The sequence below is a fragment of the Microcebus murinus genome, chromosome 19 (genome assembly GCF_040939455.1).
Source record: "Microcebus murinus isolate Inina chromosome 19, M.murinus_Inina_mat1.0, whole genome shotgun sequence".
Taxonomy (NCBI): Eukaryota; Metazoa; Chordata; class Mammalia; order Primates; family Cheirogaleidae; genus Microcebus; species Microcebus murinus.
The window spans coordinates 41,386,550-41,414,494 of record NC_134122.1 but is presented as its reverse complement, the minus strand read 5'-3'; the positions used below and the strand labels follow the sequence as shown (position 1 = coordinate 41,414,494).

The window sequence follows — 27,945 nt, the reverse complement described above, 5'->3', positions numbered from 1 at the left end:
GAAAACATAAAATTCATTAACTGCACCGAAGCCCTGGTGTATTTGCCTTGATGGCTAGCATGCCTGGCTTAGCATTCCTGAGCTAACAGGGATAGCTCAAAGAAGCTACCACAATAGTACATGAAACCACCGGACTTAGATAAATTCTTTCTGGTTTTTAATGTCTTAACCCTTCCCATCTTTTTTACACCCTAGTTTTCATTCTACGGGAACCTGTCTCCAAGGAGGTCACTGTACCGCACACTCTCTGATGAGAGCATATGCAGCAACAGGAGGGGGTCCTCCTTTGGCAGTTCCCGAAGTTCTATCCTTGACCAAGCCCTGCCCAACGACATTCTTTTCAGCACCACGCCACCCTACCACAGCACGCTGCCTCCAAGGACCCAGCCAGCACCCAGCATGGGGAGCCTGAGAAGTAAGTGAGGGGCTCAGCCACACCTGGCAGCTCTGAGGTTGACCTGGTGGGACTCTGCCTGCCTCAGTGGGCCCTTCAGATGGGGCATCTCCAGCACAGGTCTGGGGTTTGTTTGGGGGCTTTAAAAAATATATATATATATATATATATATATTGTTGTTATGTTGTTGTTTGTTTGTTTTGTTTTTTTCTTTTAAGTAATTTTGAAATATAAACGCCCCAGAGTGGACATTTCCAGAAAGTGAGGCAACACCGTTTTGAAGGAAATTGAAAAATCCATATTAGACAGTTTTATCAAGTCCAATAGTGACTTCGTATCATATCTGTATCATATCTCAGCTGTTGTATCTATAAAGGAAAGGATGCCTGAAGCCTGATGTTTTTAAAAGAAAACTGTGGTGTGAGGGCTGGGTTTTCTGGACAGCAGGCAAGAAGAAAGTTTGGTTTTCTAGCCTTCTGTTTCTTCTTGAAGTTCAATACTTGGTGATGGCAAAGGTGACAGGTGGGCATCGGGACAACTGGGTTCTGAACGTGGCTTTATCTGTGGAAGGCTTTGTGTCTGTGTGCAGGTGACTTGTGTTCTTGTGTCTCAGCTTATTCTAGTTTACTAATCACAGGTAAACCTCATTTCTAGATGATTTCCCTTCAAATCCTTAAAATCTATAATTTTTACATAGTGTCAGTTTTTTATTAATGTGTTAGTTTTTAAAGGAAATTTTAAATTAGCTTTATTTACAGTTTATTTCTGTTGTACAGAACAAATGGAAATTTAATCAAATATATTCACTGTCAAATATTTTTTATTTCATCATAGAAAGCATTATCTTTAGAACCAATTTAAACTTTGTAATACACATAGAGGTCCCAGTCTAAATGAAATTAAAGTTCTAATAATGTTTCTAATGTTTAACATAGTTGGAAATGAACCTTGTCTCATAAAATTCTTAATCTATTTCTTTAAGTAACATAATAACTTACCTGTTATAATGGGTCCATTTACCTCAATTGAAGAAATCTTTAAACTCTTTCTTGACAACCATATGAAAAGTCAAGCAAACATATTCTAATTTTCTATTAATAATGTTTTCCAACTATTTTCCTTTTTTTATATAAATAGGTGATTTTAATGTCCTCTTAAAAGCTTTTGTAAAACCAAGAAAACTCTATTTTCCTGCAAATGTTTCATTTACATTGCTCAAAGTGTGCTTGTGAACTCTATGGTGTATGTGTTAATGCAGGTTTTATTAATACATTCTACCTTTTATTTTGCTTCAATGTGAAGGATATATATTCATTTTGTTTAGCTTCACTTTTTACAAAAATAGACTTTAAAAAGTAAACCATAGAGTTTACTTTTTAGAGCAGTTTAGGGTTCACGGCAAAATTGAGTAGAAAGTAGAGAGATTTCCCATGTTACCCCCTGCCACGGGTTTCCAATATCCCCCCAGAGTTACAATCAATGAACCTACACTGACAATTATTAACACCCAAAGTTTGTAGTTTGCATTTTAGGGTTCATGCTTGTGTTGTATATTTTATGGGTTTGGACAGATATATACTTACATGAATCCACCATTACAGTATCATACAGATAATATATGATACTGTGCTGTATGATACAGTACTGTACTGTATGATACAGTACTGTACTGTATGATACAGATACTGTAATTTTTAGTACAATACTGTACTGTAGTTTCACTGCCCTAAAAATTCTCTGTGCTCTGCCTATTCCTAACTCCCTCCCATCTAACCCCAGCTAGCCACTGATCTGTTCACTGTGTCCATGGTTTTGCCTTTTCCAGAATGTTGTACAGTTGAAATCATACAGTGTGTGTTCTCTTCCATTTAGTAATAAGCATGTGAGTTTCTTCCATGTCTTCTCATGGCTTGATACCTCATTGCTTTTTAGAGCTGAATAATACTCCATTGTCTGGATGTACCACAGTTTATTTAATCTATTCATGTTCTAGAGAACTGTATCCTTTTTTAAATATCTTCAAAGGCACAATTAGGAAATAGGCAGAATGCACTGTTTACTATCCTAGTTGAAAACTACCTTCTTTGTCTTCATTGTTTATTTCTCTGGGAAAAGCAATAAGAGTTGCCCTTGCTATTTGCATAAATCTTTAATAAAATCTTATCTGGTGATATGTCCCCTCCTGTTCTATACTTAAGAAACTACTCAGAAAAAATTATCTAGGTTTGATGGGTGAACTGCCAAAATATAAATAAGGGAGCTGGAAATAATTTGTATTGATGTCTGTTCTCCTCAAAACTTTGGATTTCTTCTACCACCATCCTCCCGTCCGCCCATGGAAAGTTTAAGCTTCAAGGACCTAGTTGTTTGGAAGATAGAGTTCCTGGGCCCTCTGACTACAACAGTCAGCTAGTGATTACAGATGCTCCTTGATTTACGACTGGGTTACATACATCCCAGTAGATCCATTGAAAGTTAAAAATGTCTCAGGTTGAAAATGCATTTAGTACCCCTAACCTACCAAACATCATAGCTTAGCCTAGCCTCCCTTCAATGGGCTCAGGACACTTAGCCTACAATTAGGCAAAATCATCTGGCAACACAGTACACTGTATAGTATTAGTTGTTTACCTCGTGATTGAGTGGCCGACTGGGAGCTTTTAGAGCTGTAGGATCGCTGCTGCCTCTCAACATTACAGAGAAAGAGTATTGTAGCTCATCTCACCAGCCTGGGAAATGTTCAAAAGTCTAAATTTGAAATATGATTTCTGCTGAGTGTGTATTGCTTTCGTAACATTAAAATCTACTCAAGCCAGATTTTAAACACCTTTACCTTTCTGTGGTTTCTGGTCACTCCACAGTCCCTCTCTAAGAAGACTACCCTTTAAGAGTAGTTTGACAGGCCGGGCACAGTGGCTCACGCCTGTAATCCTAGCACTCTGGGAGGCTGAGGCAGGTGGATCGCTTGAGGTCAGAAGTTCGAAACCAGCCTGAGCAAGAGTGAGACCCTGTCTCTACTAAAAATAGAAATAGAAAAAATTAGCCGGGCATGGTGGCGCATGCCTGTAGTCCCAGCTACTCAGGAGGCTGAGGCAGGAGGATCGCTTGAGCCCAGGAGTTTGAGGTTGCTGTGAGCTAGGCTGACGCTATGGCACTCTAGCTGGGGCAACAGAGTTGGGACTCTGTCTCAAAATTTAAAAAATTATTTAAAAAAAAAAAAAAAAGAGTAGTTTGACAGTCTGATACTGGAACAGCCCAGCAAGCTGAAATGTAAGTGTTAATACCCGGAAGATATCTTTGAGCGAAAAATGAGGAATATTCGAAGTTACCCAGTAGTTTTCTCTTAGTTTGTCAGAGAGACATAGCTTCATGTTAAAACTTGGAATGGAGGTTGGTTCTGGATGGTTTTAAATAGCCACACAGATAGAGTTAAGCAAAAAACTTGGAAGGCACACATATTCTTCTTTTAAACTTTAAAACTAGAGCATTCCTAGGAAGCATCTGATCTTCTAAGAGAGAATCGTTTACCAGCAGAGACTCATTCAGAGCCAGATCATAATTTGGAGGGAGGGTAGCAAGGGCAGAGGCCGGTAACATACCACCTTGTCACAGTGAATACTGGAAGACCTGATCTCTGTGCCTTTTCTACATGTAATTATGGTCACAGGCTTCACTTTCAGATATTTTTAGCTTTTACAAAGCCTAGATTTGAACCTGTCTTTGAATCTCTATTCTCTTGAGACTGAGATCTTAATCCAGTGTTGTGAAACAGATACTTAAACTCTTTTTGCATGTAATTCATGTATATTTCCTTTGAAGTTACTAAAATGTGCCATATTTTTGTGTCTTCATCTAGGAGGTGTACAAAGACCACCTGATCCAGAAACTGAAAATGTTTCTGAAGTGAAATGTTTTCACATTGCTCTTATAGGGTCTTTGTCTTCATCACTGGTGGATTGCAGAAGAAAATTTCTTTAATCACCCATGTAGGGGGAAAAAAAGAGGAGTGGCCACAGTGGACACAGTTCACAGGCCAGATAACCAGTGACATTGAAAAGCAGTCATGGTTTTCTTTTCCTCCTTGACAGATAGGACACCTGGGTTCATTCAGCATAATCACAAGCATTGGCAGGCTCACAGGTTTAAAGAGAATTCCTGGGTTTTTATGGAGTGGAGATCAAAACTCTCCAAGGAATGGTGAAATCTTCCTATGAGGAAAGACTAATGAGAGTTCTTAAGTTTCCAAAAAAAATGAACAGAGAATATTAGTTTATATGTGGTCCTAAATCCTGTAGTTCTGACCTACGTACCTCATAACGGATGATCCTTGAAGTCAAAGAGGAATATGAGGGTAGAATAAATAAAAAGAACTAGTATTTTACTTATAATTTAATACTTGCACAAGTTGCTACAGACCCCAGGTGTAGACTGGATGGTCTTGTGTTGTAGGTGATAAGGACTACCCACCACTGGAAGAACCATCCTCGCCAAGGCTGGCATTAAGGTGTCCATGACCTCAAAGGCATGGTTTTGACTATTCAATGTGACATTCTTTTTCTTTTCTCAAATGTCTGCAATCTTCCCTGTAATCAATATCTGTTGGTTTCTGTGGAGTAATTGTGAAACCAACAGGAAATGCGGTCAGGAAGGCTCCTTGGCATTTATAATAAAAGTCTTACTCAGTAAAGATGGTTACTGCGATTTCATATTTTGAGTAAACAGGTGGGAAGCCACAAGATCAATGTCCTGGGCCAGAGAACAGGTCCCCAGGCAGTGGTGCCTCGACAGTAGCCATGTTCCAGAATCCATGAGTCCCTTGATAGGCCTGAGTTAGGTCCCTGGGCATCGTGAGCAATAACAATTGTGAGCAGAGAGAAGTGTCCTTGAGATGTGAAGTAGAATAGCTCTACCCACTGTGCCTCTGAAATGCCTTTAGACAGCAGGCCTTTCTTCCCTCCCATTTTTCAACTCATTCTGAGAACTCCCAGAAATATGCATGTGAAATAATTTCAGTTACTGTTAATATTATCTTCTACTCAGTGTCTTGTCTAATCTGGAATAAGTATGTGATGATATGTTCAGTGTCAGTTCAGATTTCTAGTGAGAAACACTCTGTGAGGAGCTTGATGTTATCCCCAGAGGACTCTGTGCTCAATGTGGGAACCTGCGAACGTGCCCCCCAACCTTGCGTCACCTTTCTTAATTGCCCAGAAGAGTGGTGTGAACTCCTCTGGATTTGAAATAACAGGTTTTGATCCCTAAGGCAAATGGTACCTTTTCTATAAAACTCAGGAGACAATACAGTTACAGCCACTGTGGCATCGCAGAGCACAGGTAATCAATCACTATTGCCTCCTTCAGGTCTGCACTACAGACACCTTATCCAAACCCCTGTCAAACTACCACCAACAAACTCATCTGCTTATTGAGGGCAGAACCTGTGCCTTACTGGTTGTTCTGTCTCTAAGTGCTGATGTAACACCTGGCATTTTCTGGAATATAGCAGGTACTCAGTAAATATCATGTGGGTGGTGGTAATAGTGATAAAAATATTGTAAAGAATTTTTACTGGTTTGGAGTCTCAAAAATACAAAAAAAAGATGATAATTTTTTCTAATTATATGATTTTTCCAACCAATAGAATTTTAGAAATTTGGATGCTTTTTATTTTGATTATTTAGGAAGAAATAAAGGTAGCTCTCAATTCATCTAAGGAGCCTGCCATTGACATAGGGCTCTTCCTGCTTACTGAAAGATGATGGATTTATATTTAAATCCATACTTTCTCAGAGCTTTAATTCCAGAACTATGCCCTTCATCAAGCAGGTCCTTATCATTTGGGTCTCAGCCAAGTGTCTCCTCCTTGGACGGGCTTTCCCCAAACATGCCATCAAGCTATGTCGATGTTTTATTTTCTGCAAATAACTTATCACTACTTGTATTTTGTCATTTATTTATTGTCTCTTTCCTTCATGATGTAAAACTTCGTGAGAGTTGAGCCTTGTCTGTGTTACCTACTGTTGTGCCCCTGTCACATGGTGGGCAGTGCTCACTCATCACATTCATCATGCATGCACTGGAGAGTGGATGGAGCTCAGATAAACTCTAGAGGACAGGAGACGTCTAATTTACCAGCCCTCTTTGCCAGTTCAGCAGTATCGAAGAGATGAAAGTCCCATTCACAACTAGAGGAGGGGGGACAGTAATTTCTAATAAAGAAGAGAAACCACAAACTCTGTTCTTCCTTTTTGCTCCCTGTTTCTCCATAAAATTGTAGGTGGTGAACAGCCTTGCCTCAGTTTGCATTTGGCTGTGAAATGGACACCCTGAGAAATTCTCAGATCCCAAAGCCATCAGTGCCATTTAGCAAATGGTCTCTGTGTGCATTGTGTACAGGATAGTGGGCAGAGACCTTAGGAGCTGGTTGGCTAGGCTGCTGTGTGGACAGCTGGGTCCACTCACTCACTCTGGGCATCAGCCTCTCAGCCACCAAGAATCAGATTTGTGCCTTGGCAAAATTATAAGTGGCCACTTGTCATGGAACTTTAGGGTGCTTAGGAATAGTCAAAGCTTTAATTATTTAACCCAATACTGTCAGGAAACCACTCCATTGAGTATTTGGGGAAGATGGCTCTTTGAGCACACAGCTGCAAGAGGAGACAGAGCAAGGAACATTGGTCTCACACCCCATCTTCTGAGTTGGGGGACCAGCCACTGTTCCCTCCATTCTCATTGCATTTTGCTCTTCTTGTCCCCTCCGTCATTTTTTCTGTCTACCTAGCTGCTATTAGAGCCACTAAGGACCTTGTTGTCTGGTGTTAGGGAGCAAAGTAGACAGCACACAGAATGTGCATTAGGTTTGATTTTAACCTTCAAGAATGCCAAAGCTGGAATGGTGGATTATTCCTTTATAAAGGCAAAGAAAACCCACCAGTTGGCATTTCTTAGTAAAACTGATGAACAGAATGTACTTTCTGTAGAAGTGTTCATATACCTCAATAAAGTTTCCATTCCATTCTCTGATGTTTCCCTCTACAGTGAGGGAAGGAGAGGGGAGTACACCAGTGGGCCCAGGTTTCAGCCAGCCTGGCCTCTCTACCCGTCATAGAACTGTACCACTCTTGCACAATTTCCTGAAGAGCTTGGCCACATGGAAATCAGTGGCAAAAGTAATTGTCACCTAGTTATGTAGTTATATAATTTCTTTACACTTAGTGTAGAAACCTACCTTGAGCAATACAGCACGTGTATGTGGAGAGACAGAGGGAAGTGATTTGTTATGTGAATGAAATTACTTGGGCTTCCTTACCTTTCTGCTTGAGGGTTGAATCTTAAACTTCTGGTCAAAGACAGCACCTGAGAGCCATGTTCAGTGCAGTCTCTGGTCAGCATGGTGAGCTGCTCCTGTGCCTTCCTCCTTCCCAGTTCCTGCATGGCTGCTTCTATCCTTTCCTGGTTTACCACTTAGCAAAGACTGAGCACACCACATGTCAAACAAATAGAACAAGCAAGAACCATTGTTGTTTCAAAGAAGAGCGTGTGGAGAAGGGAGAGTTGTGGAAATGATGTGGACAATACATCTATTACCGGGTTCCCTTCAAAATGAAGGCTGGGAATAAATCAGTGCAACAGTACCCCATCTTCTAAAGGTGGTAGCATTGAGGATAGGGGTTTGCCTGGCTTAGCCGTAACTGTTAAAGGTCTGTTAAGAGATGCATTTGTCAAGTGTGTAAAAAGTCTGTTGGTCTCCCTTAAGGCCAAATTTAGAAATGCTATCTGTCTTCCTCCAGATGCCAGCATTTCACAGCTACCCAAAAGGATGTGGGAACAAAAAATTTACAGGTGCATTTGGTTAATTATGCCCTTTACTTAACTTAATTGCAGGCTCAGGCAGCCAGGTGGTCATTATTTTGATTGGTCTAATTAGTCAAATGTGTTCACAAGCAGCTGCATGTAGCATTCTGGGCAGGTTCAGAAAAGGCACTCTAAAGAAAGTCCAATTTAAGCCTTTTCAGAACTTGTCCTCAGATGCATAGTGAGTCCTTAACTAGTATTATTAATGACATAAACACTTAAAGTACCATGATGAGAGTTTAAGGAGAAGAAGAAATGGAAAAGATCCATTTGTAGCCAGAGGACAACTGTGAACATTCATTGCAGGATGGGTGAGTTGTTTTTGGTTCAGACATTGATATAACCATCTTACTAAGTTAGAAAAGCAATCCAACCACCATTTTTGTGCATCGCATATGAAATAATATCTTCTCTTTCATCCGTGAATAAGAACAAAGTTAGTCTTACTGCATTTTTATAATAAGTTGGCATTGGAGGCATCTCAAATGTGCAGTGCTCAGCATAGATAACTGTGTTCCTCAGTAAGCTGTTTAAATCATCAGGATAGAGATTGCTCCAACCCTTTTGTACAGCATTGTAAAGCCTGCAACACTTTTAAAAAGGGGAAAGTCACCCCTGAAGAAAACAGGAATTTATCCTGCAATAGTTAGACTGGGATATACTCAAGAGAAGCCTTCCCAGAAGGAAACCTTTGCGATTACAATACTGTCAAAGGCTCGATTTGCATCTCCCTGCCACCAAGTCCTTACATCCTGGCCGACCTCCCATTAGTTTAGACTTGGCTGCTTTTTCCAAACTTCCGTTTTTCCAGCTGTATGTGTTTTAGGTAATTGCAGCATGTTTTCTTTTCTCATTGAGAGCAGGAGGAGTTCCCTTGGCTACTTTGGGAGAGGATGGCAGTGCCTGTGCTCTGACCGACTGCCTGCCTCTGGGAAGGGACGGTGGTGCCCGTGCTCTGACTGACTGATGCTCTGGTTTTGTTTCTGTTTAGATGAGTTCTGGTTCTCCGATGGGTCCCTATCGGATAAGTCCAAGTGCGCAGATCCTGGCCTGATGCCCCTTCCGGACACAGCCACAGGATTAGATTGGTCCCACCTCGTGGACGCTGCACGGGCTTTTGAAGGTAAAGACTTGCCACCACCAGGCCTCATCTATTCCCCTGGGGAGTCTTTTCTGCAGGGCCTGTGTGGCATTTTAGGGAAGGTGTCTCTGTCTTAGATGGTCCAGTTCAAGTTTTGGATGGCTTGCCATGTTGTATGATGGAAACAAGCCGAGAAAGGTCTGGGCTATGACTGTGGATGCTTCCCAAGAGAAACCATAGTGTTTAGTAAGATGAGGACCAGGCAGGGACCCAGAAACTGAATTCTAGTTCAGACACCAGCTGTGACCTGGGTGGGACTAGCCATTTGTCCCCTTTGACCTCTGTTTTCCTATCTGACAAATAGAGGTGGTCTTATAAGGACACACGTTGTGTCTTTCCTTACAGTGTAATGAGGTGAGATAGGAGGGGAGGCCCTTCAGGAGGTCAGAGCTGCTGGACTTGGCCAGATGAGCTTGAGTGGGGGCCTAGAGACTTGGCATGAACACAAACTCTGGCATGACTGCTGGACCCTCACATAGCCTGTCCACCTGCCTGGGCCTCAGTTTCCTTCTCTATAAACATAGGTGGTTTTAGAGAAGCCAGTCTCTAAGGGCCCTTCCAGCTATCACACTGTGTTGTGCATTTTTGTTGTTGTGACTATCAGAAGGTTGAAGCTCCCCTTAGGTAGGGGACACCTTTTTTCCAACTTGCTAATAAAGGTAGACAGCAAGGAAGATGCTTGCTTGCATCTTCCTGGCATCCTCAGGACCTCACAGGTGATCTGGTGTCAACCACTGGCCCCCAGGATCATGACTTTGACCTTTTGCATTTTGCTATGGCATTCGCTCAGTGTTTTTTCATGATGGCAGGTCCTGCCCTTGGGTACCTGGCAGCTAGAACTGACAAAGGAGACAGGGTCATTTTAGCAGGGGCTGTTTTATCACCTGCCCTCTCTGAGACTCTCCTGGTGTAACTGAGTCACGGTATCCTGGAGCACTCATGTCCCCTCAGGCCTGGGGCTCCTTGTCTCTCTCTCCTCTTCTTCTTCTCAGTCTCTGGTAGCTTTGCCTCCAGCACCTGTGACATCAGACCTCAGGAAATAAAATCCGGTTCTTTTCCCAATTGGGCAGGTACATTTTGAAGTCAGGCTGTGGTAGGGCGGGGTCTGCTGCTTTCACTGCCCCTCACCTAGGTTAGAGAAGCCTGCTTGTGGCTTTGCTCTATAACTAGTTGGTGTCAGTGCCCCTGGTCCTGAGCATCTGGGGGAGGAGTTGGAATCGCCCTCAAGTTAGTTCAGACTACAGGGAAGGATATAAAAGGAAACCTATTAGGAAGAAACATCCGTAGCATGAATATGCTCCCTTGTTAGAAGGAACAAGACTGCTTTTGGGTTCCCTGCTTCACAAAGCAAGTGCTCCTTATAGAAGTTTTGGAATGCCCCTATCTGCTGGTGCTGAGGCCCTCATTCTCTAATGTTAACAGAAATTAGTTAAACGTTGTGGAAGCCCCAGGCCTATGGCCCTGTTGCTTCCTGGGCTCTCTGTGCTTCTAGCACTGGCATAGATGTGTCCCAGGACTCGAGCACAGGAACACTGTCTTTATCTCTATCCAAAAGCAACCCAGGCAGCAGATAATAGCATTTTCCCTGGCATGTTCTTTACACACTACATTCTCTCACTCTGACCAGATCTTACTGCCCCTAATATGAGAGCATCCATTCCGTCCTCTGTGTACCCCTACTGTGTAAATACCTGCAGAGTACTTACCACACTGAATTCACATGTCTGTCTGTTCATATTAGGTGATGAGTTTCTCAAGGGAAGGCTGCTTATTTTATTTATCTTTATTTATCAAGCACATATCAACATAACCAAATGAGAAGATCTAGTACCAAGGAGTAAATAAGTATTAAATACTCATAGTTCTGTGCAGCCTAAAGCTATCCCAACTCATAGCGTACTTTTTGACTTCTGAGATCCTTGCACATTTTGTACTTATCTTTCAGATTTAAAATAATATTTTATCACCTTATCTCTGTATCCACCCTCATTTGTGTCTTTGATTGGTTCCCTTCTGCCCTCTTCAGATTATCCTTCAGAATAAAATCATTGCTATAAAATAAAATTTTTTCAGAGGTAGAAGAAGTGAAATGATGTGTGCAGTAGTTACTAACTGAATCATCCGTCCAGGCATCTGAATCATAATCGCAGCTCCACTGCTGGGACATATATACTTTGTGCAAACACTATTCCAAGTCCTTCACAAATATTAATTCAGTAAATGTTCAACAGTAATTCTCTGGGACACGTCCTTCAGTCTTCTCATCTATAAAATGAAGAACTTTGCCCAAAGAACCTGTAAGGTTTCTTCTAGTCCTAAATCTCCAATTCTATGGTTCTGTTCCTGAGGGAGTCTTTCTAAGCTGAAGTAATAGTATATATAGGTTGTAGCTAGCACAAAAGGGAGAAGAACATGACGTGGAGATTTCCTTTAGCCAGGACTTCCAGGTGTATTAATGCCTAAATGAAACAGAAAAGAATGAGGGATTCTATTTTCTGGAGGAGAAGACTATCTGACCTTTAACATTGTTAGAAAAAATAATATGGAAAGAATTAATGCCATATTAAAAAATTTCAGTAGTTTTTGATGCTACTGCATAAGGTAGTGTCCCATGGTGAAACAGTAGTCAGCTTATGAAAATTCTGTTGAGAATTTGCAACTCCTTTGGCTAATCAAATTCTCCTGTATCAATGTCACTTCAGTTTATATTCCCGCATCCTGCTGCACTCTGATAGGAGTTGCATGGTGGTGACAGGGAAGAGAAATGTCTTCTAGATAGTCCAGTTGCCCTGCTCATGACTTTATATTTTTGTACCCATTTTGAAAGCCATTTCTGAGCTAGAGTAAACATTATGATGAAAAGATAGTCCTAAAAATGTCCATGTGCTTGTTTATGTCATTGTTACAAACTAATAAAGGCAGTTCAAAATAGCTTACAGAGTTGAGACTCCTCTGGACTAATCCTGCACCCATATTTTGACATAAGCAGTCAGCACATCTGAAAACAGGCTTTTGAAAATGGAATCTATCTGCCTGTTGGATTGAGAGCCCAGGACCCCCCTATAAAATCCTATAGTGTAGTTGATCCCTAGCAGACTTTCTGCCCCCCCCCCCATTGATCTACCTCATTTATGCTGCATGTTTCCGCATGTATGTTCACCTTTGTTTAAGAGCTAAAGTTGACACTGGACACATGAGTTTAAGAATTTAGATTTTACTGTACCATTTGAGAATAGAGGCACCAAAGTAATCTGCCCAGTCATGGTTGCTTAAATAGGTTTAAACTCTATTACGAAGAACCGTAATAGACAGTATGATTGTGGGTCAGAGACGCCAGGCGTTCTGTGCACAAGCACTCAGTAAGTTCCCTCCAAAGAGGAGGAGTGTTTCTAGACCACATTGCTGATCACAAAGCAATGAAAATAGAATTAAATAAGAAAAATAGAAGCAAAACACAGACTCTAATCATTTGGAACATTTTAAATATGACTCTAATAATAATTATGCTGAGAAGAATTAAGGAATATAACAGGAACATTTTTTTTAAATGGGTGATGATGAAAAATATGCTATTTATTAAATCTGGACTACCACCAGAAGGAGAGTAGTTCTTAAAGAAAAAATGTTTCAGGAACATTTATTCCAATGAAAAAAGTAAAAATTAACTAACTTAACAATACTTCAAAAAGATTCCACAAAAACTGTGAAAGGAAAACTTAAAAGGAAAGAAAAGAAATGAAAGAAGTTTTAAAAAAACAACTGGCAAGTGAAATTTCACTGCAATTTATAAATAAAATCAATACTGTTTTTTTTCTTTGAATATTGATAAGCCAATAGCAAATTTGATCCAAAATTGAAAAATACAAATGAACCAAATAAGAAAGAAGGTTGTTAACATAAGAGAAAGGCAGTGGGTCTAAACTGTGTAGGCTGCCTACAGAAGGCACTGGGCTCTGCCTTACCCCTCAAACCGCATACTAGCTGCAGTGACTAGTTATTACGTCCAGGTTAGGAAACCTCTCCTTGGCCTGGGTTATGGAGACCTCATGGCCATTTAGGGTCTTGCAGTCCCCTCAGTAATGCAAACCAGGCCAGCCTGAGTCATAAAATCTAGTCAAGACAAGACTCTGCCCTTACTCAAGAACTTGGTTCCCTGTAAAACCAAGTGTGCAAATGTACAGTACTAGGAATTAGCTATAGAGGCTGAAGGAAACCTGTCAAAGCACAATCTATGAGATGCAAGCTCACAAATACCCTCCTCAACTCACTGCAGCACATATACCTTTGTGCTTGGCTGACCACAGTTACGAGGCTTCTAATTCATGCCACAGTCACTTTCCTGTTTTTATCCTAATGTTATGAGATGATGCCCTTGATCACTTAATGTTCTGCAACTCTTTGGGGGCTTCTTGGCTGATTTCTTCTGCATAAAACACTGGTACACCAGCCTAACCTCCATGCCCAGCCCCACATGGATCTCAGCCCTCTATGTTGTCTCATTACATGTTCTCTGGGTGACATTTTAAAGAGAGAGAGAGATTTTTAAAATTCCTAAGGAATACCAACCAGCTATATAGGAATAAATCTGGTGAATAAGGTAATTAGGTTATTTCTTACAAGAAAATAGAGGGAGCATAAGAAATAGTCAAAAGACCAAAGTATGGAAGGCTTGGAAAAAGTCATCCAAGAATATACCAAAATCCCAAATATTACCTGAAGCTAGTAAGTTTAGTTAATTGTTCTTCAGAATTTCAAAAAATAATGCTGCCCTTGCATACATTTTTCTTGAAATTCAAAAGTAGCCTTCTTACATGTTATGATTCTTTTCTGATACACACAGAAAAAAATAATCACAAGACAATCTCAGTCTTTAATGTTGGTGTGAGAAAGCTTAGATGAAATTCAGTAGTAAATTGAAAAGATTATTCATTATTACTGGTAAGAGTTTAGCTGGTTTAATAAAAGAAATACTTTATAGTAAGTTACAGTAGGTGAAGGAATTAAAAGTTATATCAATTTCAAAAAATATATCTAATAGAATTAGGACCTATTTCTACTAAAATTAAAGATTTGAGAGATATTGCCTAAGCCTAATATCTCTTTCTTACAAATAGTTACATACTATTTAATAGAAACATTTTTATAAGTATATCCCTTAAGCCCAGAAACTAAACAGATTTTCTCTTTATGACTATGCACTTTTCTGTAGTGCAATTGTTGACATTTAAACAAGTAATGCAAAGAAAAAAACATAAATGTTGAAGGTGTGTGTATATATATATACACACACACACATATTTTAGAATGATTCCATATGTAAAAAATATAAAAGGTCAAAAGGAAATTATTATAGATTATAAAATAAAGTAACTAAGATATTTTAAAATGTATTTTTATATTTTTATAAGCATCATTTCAAAGTGTTGTTTATTTTTTCAGTTATCTATTTCTATATAACACCACACCAGAATTTATGGCTAAAAAACAATGGTTTATTATTTCTCATGATTCTCTGTGTTGGCTAGGCTTTCTCATGATTCTTCTGCTCCATATTATACTACCTGGAGTCACTCATGCAGTTGTATACAACTAGAGCTCAGCTGGGATTGGAGCATTAAGGTGATTTCACTCACCTTATATATGTGTCTGGAGTGGCTGGGGTCTAGCTGGACCCGTGTCTCCCTCAGGGTAATTATACTAATTCACACTGGGCTTAAGGAATCAGAACAGCAAAAGCAAAAGCTCTATGATCTCTTAGGGCCTGGTCTTGGAAGTCCCAAAACATTATATTCACCACAATATATTTAGGTAACAGCAAGTCACAGGGCCAGCCAGGTTCCGGCAGTGGGGACATGAACTCACCTTTTGGGAGGGTTGGCATGTGCTTACAGGGAGCCAGTGGCACCATCTTTGCAGACAGCCTTCTACTGTAACCGGCATAAGACACCTTAGATATAACAGCAAGATCAAATTATATATTCTTTGGGAATTAATCCATTAGAATTATGATAAGAGAATTCCAAGAAACACTTTAGTAACTAAAAAATCTTAATATAAGTAAGGAATAGGAATGGATAGAAAGCATTTATAGTAAAGATGACGTCCTTCCTGAATTAATTTGTTGAGTTAGTGTAATTTTAAATGAAATATCTACCAGATAAGTTAAAGAAGTTAATCGCATCCATTGGGAAAATAGTTAAACAATATTCAACCGAAAGATCTATTATAAATAATCAAGCAGCATAATAATGATTCAAAATGGGAATAGGAACTTTTGAAGAAAAAGAGCTCAGACAGAAAATATATTTAAGAATTGGGAAAGGAATTTATGTATTACATTTGGATTTAGGTATTAGAAAAGTCAATTTTAGAAAAAGTAAAAGGAAGATTACCATTTTGGAAGCAAGGTTATGCTTTCATATGGAGTAGTGAGATAATGTGCAAAATATAATATGACCAGATAAAAGTATTTAAATATTTAGACCTTTTATGAACCTGAAAGAGAACATTAAAATGAAAAGGGAAACATTGGACTATAAGAAAAGATTTGTAATAAATGTGATAGGTAAAACCAGGATGTCTAAAGTACATAAAGGAACTTACTCAGCAAAAAACACCAAATCCACAGTAAACAAATGTTAAGGCATATGGATACACAGTCCACAAAAAAGAAACACATAATAAATAAGTAGGTGAAAAATGTTCACCCGCACATATGGATTTAAAGGCTAATGAGCTACCAGCTCACACCTTTTGAATATGAAAAATGATGCAAAGGCTCTAGGAAGCTATGAAGAATACTCACAGCTGGTATCATTATAAAGATTATAAAATGATCCATCTTTTCGTTCAAGCAATATGATAATATATAGTTTGCGCCAGAAAACTGTACCTACCCTTTGACTAGAAATCTAATTCCTGAGAATTTGCAGACAGGAAATTATTCAAAAAAATTAAAAAGCTTCCAAGAGAGAAATATGCAGCATTATTAAAAATTAATTAAGGAGTTACTAGATAGGTAACCAGTCTCTACCCAAAAAACTAAATGTCACAAAATCCAAAGCCCTTCGTAGGTCCAGAAGGGTAAAGGTATTATAATTTGGGTGCCATGTGCCCCTGCTGGCAGCACAGGCCTCCTGACTCCCCGTGTTTTGAAGGTCTGGCTGAGTCACATTTTAGACTTCGTTATAATGTATGCAGTTCTTTTGTTTGGTGGAGGACAAGATGTGCCCTTTATACATCAGAATTCCTAAGTAAAATTGACTAGTACAATACAATCATCATTTTGCAACCCTGTAGTGCTTATCATATCCTCTGTTATGTAGAATAATGTCAGGTTTAGGGGTACCTGATAAATGTATATAATAGCTTTCATCCCCCCTCGAGCATGGTAATGGGAACAAACCCAGCTAGAAACCTCCTGTTAGTCAAACAGTGAAGCAGAAGAAGGGAGGTGGAATCTCTTGAAAAGTTAAAGGTTTTAAAGTATAGTAGTTCTCATTAATTAAAATATCAGGAGGCAATTGGTATATTCTTGAACATTTGCTGAAGGGATGATGTTAAGTGAAAACAAGCATCAAAGGCAAAATGCCCAACTTAGTGATCTTTGATTCTGGATTCAATGTCTTCCCCCCCCCCACCCCCCAGAAGGCCTGTCCTTCTCTCTAGATTTTGATGACGATCATCTTCCCATAGTTGTTTGGGTGTCTGAATGTATGTTTGCCCAGTGTGTAAGACACTTGCAGAGTTAACAATGCATGCCAGGCACCACTATGGGAATGAAATGTTCCACATAAGCATATTTTCAAAAAAAAAAAAATAGAAATCTATATTTTTAATTGATTATGTTCCATGTCCCTTTGGTTTCCTAAACAAAACATAATCATCAGTTTTTAATGATAATTTTTTTAGTTCTGAAGCTTCATCTTAAAGTTGCTATGGTTAACATTATTGATATTTGACCACTGTGTGTGTGTGTGTGTGTGTGTGCGCGCGCGCGCGTGCGTGCACACTAGCATAAACAAAATGTGACATACTGGTAACTCCTAATGGTAACATAATTAGTGGGGGGAAAGAAAGAAATCTTTGCGTATTACATAGATGAAAAATGCAAAGTCAAATTTAATATAGTAAATTGATTTAAATCATTTCAAAAATAAAGTGTTTCAGGCCAACACCAATAGTTGTGTTTTAAGTAAAGAATAATGTCAGGCTTTTTCTTGTTAATTATTCAAAGGCTGATTCTAGACCATTTTCTTTCTAAATGTATTGATGGGCTGCCAGAGGCCTAAACCAAAGTATTTTATGTTGAAATTAGTACAATGTAGCCTTTTTTTCCCCCCTTCCTTTCCTGGCAGTTGGTTAAGTCAGTTTCTGCATTCCAGTAAGCTCCGGTGTCAGAATCAAAACCTTTCATTTTCTACATGTAGCTACAAAGCCCCACCTTGTCTTTAGTTTGTAGTTCTCACAAAGACATATTGGAACAGCTTTGTTTGTGGAAATGGGTTTAGTTTAATCTAGCCTCATACTTGTGTGTCCCATATGACAAGTATCTGACGCATGCACTGTTGTCCTGTTCCTCACCCTTGGCAGACATTATGAGTTGATCAGACTTGGCCTTACATTGTTAGTGCTACAGGCAGCCTAGGGGAGGTTATGGGAGTTATTTGGAATCACCTGTTTTACCATCTCAGTCCTGATTTATACAGAATAGTCTGTTGACTGTTCATCTTCTTGTTTAGGGCTAAATGCACTAAAATAAGAAACAGGCTGCACATGTGGCATGTGGGTAGCTGGATGTGTACTGATGGTGTGCGTGAAGTTCATACTCCTGTGCTGCCTTTTCTGATGGTTTTGTTTGTGCCATTGGTTCCATATTAATAATCACTTAGTTATTATATCCTTATCATCACAGAAATAAGCTGGAGGGGCATAAAGCTTCCACTGGAAACTGTCACTAAGATTAGCTATTTTACAAAGTAGTTTAGCGTCTGTACTTAATCAAGTAGCATTCTGTTTGTATTTCAACCTCCCAAGCTTTTCAGATCCAAAGCAGAATCCTTTTTGTGAAATCACATTGCTAGCAAAACTCTTGTTTTTGGCTTCTTGCCTCCTGACCAGTAGGACCTCGTTTCTCCCCAAGGAACATCTGAATGGCTGCCCGTAGCAGATTCTGTTGCTGTCAGATATGTGGGTATTTTATCAGTTAAGGTAAAAATAGATGAAGCACACCAAGATGTTTCCACCAGACATTTAGATGTGCCCATCAGACCCAAATATATTAAGAAAAATAGAAATATGACTGTGTTATCGCTGGGCTGCATAAAAAGAGGATGAGTCAATGGAACTCTTAATCGGTGAGGGAAGTATACTGTCCATTTTCTTTTGACCTTCATTTTTACCCAGTAGTTAAATTCACTGTGGAAAAAAGTTATATCTCCTGTTGATTTTTTTTTTTTTAAGTGTCATGTGTTCCCTTATTTGGGGCCCTGGCAGAACGGGATATGTTGGACACTACAGCAGCCCAAACCTCCCACCCAGCCCTTAGCAGCTGAGCCCCAGCCAGGATCCCCTGCATTTCTTCCCTGCCTCTGCCGTGCACATTGCATCGTGTGCACAAGCGGGCAATGCCCACATTACACTCTTAATTTTCATTAAATTGCGGAGTATTTCATCATATGCAAAAACCCTACTGTTCGGTGCCAAATTGGTAACGTGATTGTGTCTCAGGAAAGTATAGTTACAGAATCTTTTCCATCTTGCAGAGGACTTGACATGTGGAGTGTTACAGAAAGATTAGTTGAAGGTCATCTGCGTGCCTGGGAAGGGACGAGTAGCTTCTCCACATGGCTGGAGAATGCCCTTGTGCGATGGGTCAGCATGACATCCGGGAGGGCCCAGGCCTCTGTCCCCGCACCAGCCCTTCAACACCGTACCCAAGGCTCGAGCCCCTGCTTTCTTTCCTGTGCTCCTGGCAGTGTCAACATGGCCATCCTTCTTAACCCTCTTAGTGTGGCGGGCTGATATGTCGGCTCCTACGTAGGAGGATATATCGGCCCACCGCACTTTTCACCCTAGACGCAAAAGCCGATATTTCAGCCCACCACACTAAGAGGGTTAATTAACTGAAAGTGTATGACCCTCCATAAACCAAATAAGCAGGTAGCCTCATTAGCAGACTCATCCAGCAGCCGGGGGGAGACAGAGTGGGATAAATTAAGAACAGAGCATTCCTGACACAGCCCTAAGTGTGGTCTCCCCACCATGACTCCATCTGCATGAAAAAGATTGCCATAGCACTGACACGCCTCCGTGTCCCTCCGATTCCAGCTATGTGTGTGCGCGCGCACGTGTGTGCTCAGAACCCAAGCAGAGACACGAGGGGATGGGGATGGGGATCACTGCATAGATTGCTTGGTTCTCACTTCCACATGGTTCAAAAATGACTTTTTCTGCATGCCAGCCAGTCAGCATTTCCGGACCACTGTTCTTGGTCAATGCTCAGCCCCCAGAGCTGGGCCAGTCTGGTACCCGTTCTGAAGAAACCACTCTGTTTGCTTTCCTGCCCAGGTCTTGAAACATGAAATGCTACGTTCCTAGTGCTAAACAGAATAAGATAAGGCATTGTAGGCATATACTGATCATGGGTACTACTGCTATAAATACTTTGCCCCTCAGATCTTTTGTTAAGGGTTTCTAGTGAGATTACTCTTAGCTAATCTCTCTCACCGCCACTCTCTTTATGTTCATGGAGTGAGTCATTTAAGGAAACCTGAAATTGTGGTGTGTGTTTATGGTTAGATCTGTTTGTATGTGGCATGCCACTTATCTTGGTTGTACATTATAGCCCTGCTTCCAACCAGGACCGATAAAACATGAAATGTGTCATCTCACCACATTGTGTAGTGTTATGTCATACTGACTCTAGAGGACTTCCTCTGGTTTCTGTTTCTATCTCTCTCACACATATACACATACATACACACATGCACACCCACTGTTTCACGTGGCCCCCTTATGTGGGCCCTGGAGATTCTCAAGTACAGAGAGAGACTCCCGTTCATAGGAAAATTCTAAATCTTATTTCAGGTCTTGACTCAGATGAAGAACTTGGGCTGCTCTGTCACCACTCGTCCTATCTAGGTGATTGTCTGGGGCCAGTCAGTGGTTCCTCATACCCTGTAACCTTTTCTGTATCTTTCATGTGTCTGCACGTCTGCATGGGTAGTCACGCTTTGGGGGCTGGGGGTGCACAGGGGGACATGTGCCCTGGCTGTTCTGTCCCAAGAATGTTCTCCTGGTTTGGGGACAGCTTGAGGAAAGGTCCCTCTCCTTGGTTCTGTTCATCAGCCGAGTCATCTTGCAAGTGGTGTTCATGCATAACTGGCAGCTTTGGCATTTCTTTGGGGTGTGGAAAGAAGAAAGCAGATTGGCTCTAGCAAATCCAGTATCTGCTAATTGTCCCCGTGGCTGTGATGTGTGTATGCCATGCAGCCCAGTGGGACAGCCAATCTCCATGCTTTCTCGTTGTCAGCAGCTTGCCTGAGTTTGTTTTTCTTTGTTTTGTTTCAAAACAGGGCAATAATGGATTTGGGGGGGGGGGCATTGTATTTAGCTACCACATTAATTTCCACAAAGAAACATTGCCTTGTGGCTGTTACTAACCCCTTTTTCTGTGTGTTTCTCCCCTCCCCAGACCAGAGGGTGGCATCCTTCTGCACCCTGACAGATATGCAACACGGGCAAGACTTGGAGGGGGCCCAGGAGCTGCCCTTGTGTGTAGATCCAGGCAGTGGCAAAGAGTTCATGGACACAACTGGGTATGTGAGCCTCTGTGGACCCCTCCCTCCTGCTGTCCCAGGCCAGCAGTTAGCAAGGATACAGCTCAGCCCCAGCCAGGCAGGAAACCACGTTCTACAGCACCTTCCCCCAGCCCTGAGAAATCCAGAGAAGGGATTGAGGGGGGCTGGCTCAGCCTCCTGCCCTACTGGGGGAGACAGCGCTTGTCTGCATGACTGTTCTGCCCGTGGGCAGGTCCTACCTGCCAAGACCCATGACCCCACACCCACGGTGGCAAGCATCACTGGCACAGTGGGTGAATGAGGGCCTCAGGGCCAGTGTCTGTTGCCTGGTTACTGCTATGGGCACTGGGCAGGAGTGCCTCGCCGATCTGCCTTCCACCTGCCAGGCCACACATGCTGGCCTGCCAAGGGCGTAATTCCTCCCAGAGCCTGGTCCTTGGTCTGGCCTCACGTCCTCCATTGAAGTGTGTCAGAACATGCCAGCTCGTTGCCCTGTATTCATCCTCCCTGAAATGTGTGTTCTTTACCAGTGTCCTTGTTCCCAATTCCAGCTTCTGTATGAAGCGAGTCACTGTTAACTTGCATGTTCACCTTGATAGTGAGCCTCATAGTATGTTTTTGAGACTGAAAGGCAAGTTGGGGAAATGGAATCGACACTTGGTTCCCGGGACTTCATTCTGATGTACCCTATGTCGGTTGGCCAAACTAATTTAATTAATCTGTCTTTTGTTTTCTTACCAACCTATATATCTGCAGAGATTCTAAATCAGTAGCATCCCAAGATGGGTTTTCCACCAAAGCAGCAATATGGGCACTTTCCCAATCTGACATAATTTATCACCTTGCTGAGTTCTAAGCACATGAAATAATTATTTAAGCTTAACAACAAAAATGCTGAACGAAATGTCATGACTTCCCCTCTCTTGAATCTTTCTGATTCTATCCTCCTTTGCTAGGGAGCGTTCTCCATCCACACTGACTGGCAAAGTCAACCAGCTGGAATTAATTCTCCGGCAACTCCAGACTGACCTTCGGAAGGTAAGAGCACAGTCAGAACTCTCTCTCTTACATAGTCAGCCCCTTTTAACTATTACAAGTAGGTTGAAGAGTCTCAGGAAAGAAAGCTGCCCTTAGCCAAAACCAACGGTGAATAGAGACTCCCGAGGCCTGATTCCATTTTCTGACCTGCAGCTGATAACAGATTGTTTTGGGGGTTGCAGGAACCTGGTGGATATGAGTCAGCCAGGACGAGCCCTCAGACCAGCCAGCAGTTGTACCAACTCTGTGAGCTGACCTAAGACGGGTTAATAACCCCTCCTTTACTAAAAGGATTTGCTCAGTAAAATTTAGATTCAGTCAAGAGCCCACACTCAAAGATCCAGAAGGCCACATGTGGGCCTGAGGCCACAGGTTCACCAGCCCTGGTCACCGCCCAGTCTCCATGAGCTCTGTCTTCCTGCTGAGTCGGCTTCACAGCCCTGGGAGTAGGGACCCTGTGTGCATAGATGCCAAAGTAGAGCAGAGTGCATGTGCACGTGTGCACATATGTGCATACATGCATCCACACACACATAGTACCAACAGAGATGGGTATTGGTAGGTGAAACTCTGCACTGATTGTTTCTCTTTTTTCCAGACTGGGTGGTGGGAAGGAGCACGAGAGGTTTGAGCATAGAGCATGGGGGTAGAGTAGAGGGCATAAGAGCATGGGGGTAGAGTAGAGGGCATATTGACAGGGTAGACTGGCCAGATGAGGCTAAAGGCACATTTGAATTTGTACCACCGCTTTTCTCCAGCACGGGTGGCCAGCTATCCCAGTTTAGCTAGGGTGGAGAAGTTTTCCAAGACACGGAAGTTTTAGTGCTAGAACCAGCAAAGTCCCAGGCAAGCTGGGATGGGTAGTCACCTTATCTGCAGCTGTAAGTGTAGAACAGTTGGAGAGTTGAATTTAACCAATATTAGGGCTTAAACAGGAGCTCAAGATAAGGACACAGACAAGGATCCTGGCATGTGTACACATGTGATTAAACTGAGCGCCCCAAAGTCTATACCAGCGAGGAAAAATAACGTCACTGCTGGGGGTTGCTGTTGATGGACAGTGAAAATAAGAATTAGATTGGGTGGAGTGATCATTATTGGAGGAGTAGATGCTGGAGAAATTATCTTTAAAAGACAAGGGATGGTGGTCAGGAAGTGGGAGCTTGAAACTGTTTTAGGAAAGGATGCAGTTACTGGCAATGGCGAGGTATGGGATGGGGCTTAGGGAGGGCTGGGTTTGTAGGTCAGTGAGAGGAGGACATGGGAAGGCTAAACACCAGAGTTGGATGAAACATCTAGGTGGATCCGAAATCTTCAACAAAGAAGCAGGAGTGGGCTGGGGAGAGAAGAATGAACCAGGTTCTATTTCCACTAACTATGGGAAGGATCTGGGGATACAGTAGATAATTGCAACAAGGAGGGGTGTGGGTCCCAATGGCTTGTGTCTTAGAGGAGCTGGAATTACAGCGGGAGCAGCGATCTAGACTGGGCAATGGGGGGTGTTTGCCTGCTGACCTCCACAGTGAGCTGCTGGGGACAGTGTCCTCGGGAGAGATCCAGGGCTCACTTAGAACACAGGCGTGAAGGGAATGTCAGGGGAAACGGGAGTGAAGAAAAGGTCTTCATGACAGAATACAGGTCCCATGGGTTACAGTAAGAGGCTTGCAGGTCATGGAGAGCGGAGCAGCTGAGTCACAGCAGGGGTGCTCTGAGCCACATTGGAAGTGACGGTCACGGTGGTAGGGAATGACCAAGGAAAGGGCCAGGGTGGCCTGCCATTGGTCCCTACAGGGAAGTCAGTCACCAGCTCTCATTCAGGCCAGTGGTGAGGCAGGTGGTATTGGGGAGGGCCTGGGAGGGAACAGGAAACAGGAGGAAACCTCAGGAGCAGGCCAGACATGTCACGGGTGGGAACATCTAAAAAGGCCGTGGTCACCAGCTCACCCCACTCAACACTCTAGCACAGCACTGTGGGTGCTGTCTGGTCAGAGCTGGCAGTCAAGTTAGACCCATTAAAAAAATACCGATTGTTATAATCTGACAGTGACCGCACTCTCTATTTGGGGCAAGGCATCCCTGTTGGCACTAGGGAACTGAAGCTCGTGTTGGACAGTTTCGTTACTGTATGTAGAAAATTCCAGATGTGATTCTTCAGAAAATGTTGATTATTTTTACATAATTTTAATGGCAGACTGTAGAGATCATCATGGGACTATAGTGTAGCAGGAAAGCTCCAGATGGAATGAAAGGCCCAAGTATTTATTTTATTATAAACATGCATAACAGCTATGTTAATACCAGTTTTGTATAGTAAGTTCTCTTGGAAAGCTCTTTTCATTTGTCAAAGGGTATTACTTTTAACCACACTGTAGTGTCTCCCTTTTTTGGAAAGCGGGTAATATAAACTGTGATGAATGCCCTTCCCGTATAAAGGCCATCTTGACACCCCTTGAGAGCAAAGGGGACTGAAAGGAGAGGCTGCATGGAGTCATTCACCCCCATCGCTTTATATCAGGCAAGCCGCCTCACTGAATAAACTAAATCCCCAAGTAAGAATAAAAATAAGGGATTCTTGTGCCCCAGCTTGGGAGGAGTGAATGGAGCAGTCAGCGTCATGACTCTGTTTGTTTGTGCTCATGCCAGGAAAAGCAGGACAAGGCGGTTCTCCAGGCAGAGGTGCAGCACCTGAGACAGGACAACATGAGGCTGCAGGAGGAATCCCAGACGGCCACAGCTCAGTTGCGGAAATTCACAGAATGGTTTTTCAACACCATCGACAAAAAGTCTTAGCTAGTCCACACCTCATCAAGGGACCATTGGGAAATGCCTGTTGTCCCTTCAGAGTTGCAAACGTGGTTTTAAGTGTGCTTTCAGCCAATCGTAGATGTTTTTGCTGTCCCATTCTGTGTCTCACCATTCACCCCAGCGGGCAGGGAGCCTCGACTCCCTCTGGGTAGCCGCAGCAGGGAGCAGCGCCTGCAGGAACGTGGATGTCACTCCCGGTGTGAAGATGAATGTAGACCCTGGCGTCAGTGCAGACCTTTCTCCTTCAGACTGTTAAGACAGTGCTCTGGCTGGGCTCACCTCAAGAGGGAAAATAGCTGGGTTTATTTCCTATGTATCAGGTGACTTGGTAGAGACGTCAAAGCAATTTACCATAGTTTGGGCTTTAGTATTGTAAAATAAACATGAAAACAAATAATCAGACATATACTTTAATGTTAAAGGTGCTCTATTTTTTTGGATGTACAGTAGTTTTATTTCCACAGCCACATTATCATAGCAATAAGAAAGGAGGCGTAGTAAATAGTTGGAGAAGCTTTGTCAGAGGGAGAAAAGCACTGATGTGTTTAACACTAGTTCTAACGCAGTTACTTTAGAGACTTATTTATTTGCAGGAACAAATGGTGCCTGAATATTAACAGTGTTTCGACTTAAAAAAAAAGATACATATGCCTTGTAAATGGCTCACTGAGTTGTCAGTAGTCACTTCAACTCTTAGTTCACTTTTGTATAGTTGCTCTGCTGAGAAAAACAACAAAAAGTAAATCTGCTTACTCATAGAACCCCCTGTATGCTGTGAGCCGGCGGAATCACTTGTACAATGCCAGATTTGTTTATCTTTGTACAGAAGCTTTGATGAAGTGTCTTGTATTTAACACCCTTATTTAAGCTTATTTAACCTTAAATTGTTAATTTTATAAAATTTGGTTTTACCTGCACTACGATGAGGGGAGGGAAGGTAGCAGCAAGCCCAGTCTTTGCTGGGCTTGCCTGGAACAGCCCGAGAACGCAGGGTGGGGAGATTCTAACAACTGGATGCTGCTAGTACGAGTTGTTTGTATTGCTTTACCATTTTTAACTGTTATATTGGAGGTGAACATACATTTTGCTTTTTTAATAAATGTTTAAAAGAAGTCCACAAAAGTAATGGTGTTGTCAAGTGAATGTGGATTTTTTTTTTTTTTAATGATCTGTTAACAGTCTGTATGTGAATTTATTTCTGGCCATTTAGGATCTTGATTTGTATTAAATACTGTTTAACTGCCTTCTTGCAGCATCTCAAACTGATTTACAGTAAAGAGTAACTCGTATTTATTAGTAGCCTGCTGTGTGCCGGGCACCATTCTCTGAGCTTTTCATCAGTCTCATTTAATCCTAATGACACACTTAGTAGCCCCAGTTGCAACTGCATAAGCTATGGCTCAAGTTAAATAATTGGCCCAAGGTTGCCTTTTCTTATAATTACCATCTTATTCAACATAGAATTTGGTTATAAGAAAATACAACAAAATAGTAAGAATGTGAAAACTAGTCAGAAAGAGGTAAACTGTAAATTCAATTCAAAAGTAAGACAGAAGGAAGACACAAAGCATGGAGCCCAGTGAGAAGGGAAACCCTGGAAGGTACCTTGCTCTCAACCTTCTGCGAACAGAGAGCATATCAAGAGTTTAGAAGAAGCAGAGTGATTCTTAAAATTGCCCTGGATGGAGTTTCCCATGTGGGTTTGACATGAGAGGTGTGCTGGATAATTAACTGTCCTGTCGTGGGTGTGCAGGCGGCTTCCTAATGCTTTTCTGGTAGCCACTGGCCATGAAACACACAGGCACACCTCCAAAATGCACCCAGGGAATAAGGACTTGCATCATCATCCTCACTCCTTTCCTTATTATCACCATGTGCCAGGCACTGTGCTGGAAGCTAACATGTGGAGACAGACATAAGATCACTTCAAAACATGGAAGATGGAAATAAAGAGTGCCTGGATGGGCTAACTGGATTATTCTAAGTGCCGACGTCATTGGAACACTTCTGGTTGCCGGGTGCTGTTCCAAGCCCTTTATTCTCTATGCAGCACCCTCCGCCTCTCGCTCTGTGGAGATGAGATGGGGTGGTCCCTGGGCAGGTGAGTTATCTAGGCAGAGAGGACGCGGGTTCTACAGCTCCCAGGCTCAGTGTGTTCAAGAAATCTGTCAGAAGCCAGAAGGTTCCAGGAAGGACAGGGTGGTAGGTGGGCCTTAGGAGCAAAGCCCACATCATAAAGGAACTGGTGGCCATGGTAGAGTTTGGAGTTTTGTCCCAAGTCAAGAGGAAGCCACTGAAGCAGGAAAGCAGGCTCTTGTGAGCTCTATTTTAAATGAGTTATTCTGACTCCCAAAGGGGACTGGATCATACACATCTTTAAACTTTTTCCGTCTAGGACATATAGTAAGTATTTCAGGCTTTGGGAGTCATATACTATCTCTGCATATTTTAAAATTTCTATTTACTGCCCTTCGAAAGATGGTAAGAACCATTCTTAGCTCGCAGGGCCACCTCCTAGCATGGATTACTGGACCCCAGGTACAAGCAAAGAGTAGAAGAGGAAGACCAGTCCAGGTGAGCGAAGGTGCTGGTGTGGCCAGCAGAGAGGCGGTGAGGGGGGAGAAGTGTGCAGGCCACACGTGACAGTGGATTTGGAGGTGGAGCCCACAGAGCTGCTGATGGGCCAGGCAGGAGGGAAAGGCTGAATCCATAAGCCCTAAACTTCGGAAGAATTAATGAACTGCATGATCTTCAGACAGTTTTCCATAAATATTTCTTGCCTTTAGTAAAAGCTTAACAAAAGACAGTTGTCCTGGGAAGGGCCTGGAACATAGTTCTTCCGCATCACCGATCAAGGGCGGATGCCTTTGCTTTAGAGAGCAGCTAACCAGGTGGAAAGGTTGACATTGTT

At 42.0% G+C, this 27,945-nt stretch overlaps 1 protein-coding gene across 3 annotated transcripts in view; it reads left to right on the top strand.

Annotated features, from left to right (window-relative positions):
- The window catches only part of SIPA1L2 (signal induced proliferation associated 1 like 2), a 210,985-nt gene extending 184,662 nt beyond the window's left edge, over positions 1–26,323 (top strand). For all 3 annotated transcript variants that reach the window (XM_075995464.1, XM_075995463.1, XM_075995462.1), the window contains 6 exons: positions 196–415; positions 9,241–9,372; positions 20,479–20,532; positions 21,086–21,209; positions 22,148–22,229; positions 24,873–26,323. In XM_075995464.1, coding sequence (XP_075851579.1) covers positions 196–415; positions 9,241–9,372; positions 20,479–20,532; positions 21,086–21,209; positions 22,148–22,229; positions 24,873–25,019 — 759 coding nt within the window. In that variant the 3' untranslated portion in view covers positions 25,020–26,323. The remainder of the gene's footprint in view (positions 1–195; positions 416–9,240; positions 9,373–20,478; positions 20,533–21,085; positions 21,210–22,147; positions 22,230–24,872) is intronic.
- Positions 26,324–27,945: the final 1,622 nt, after the last annotated feature.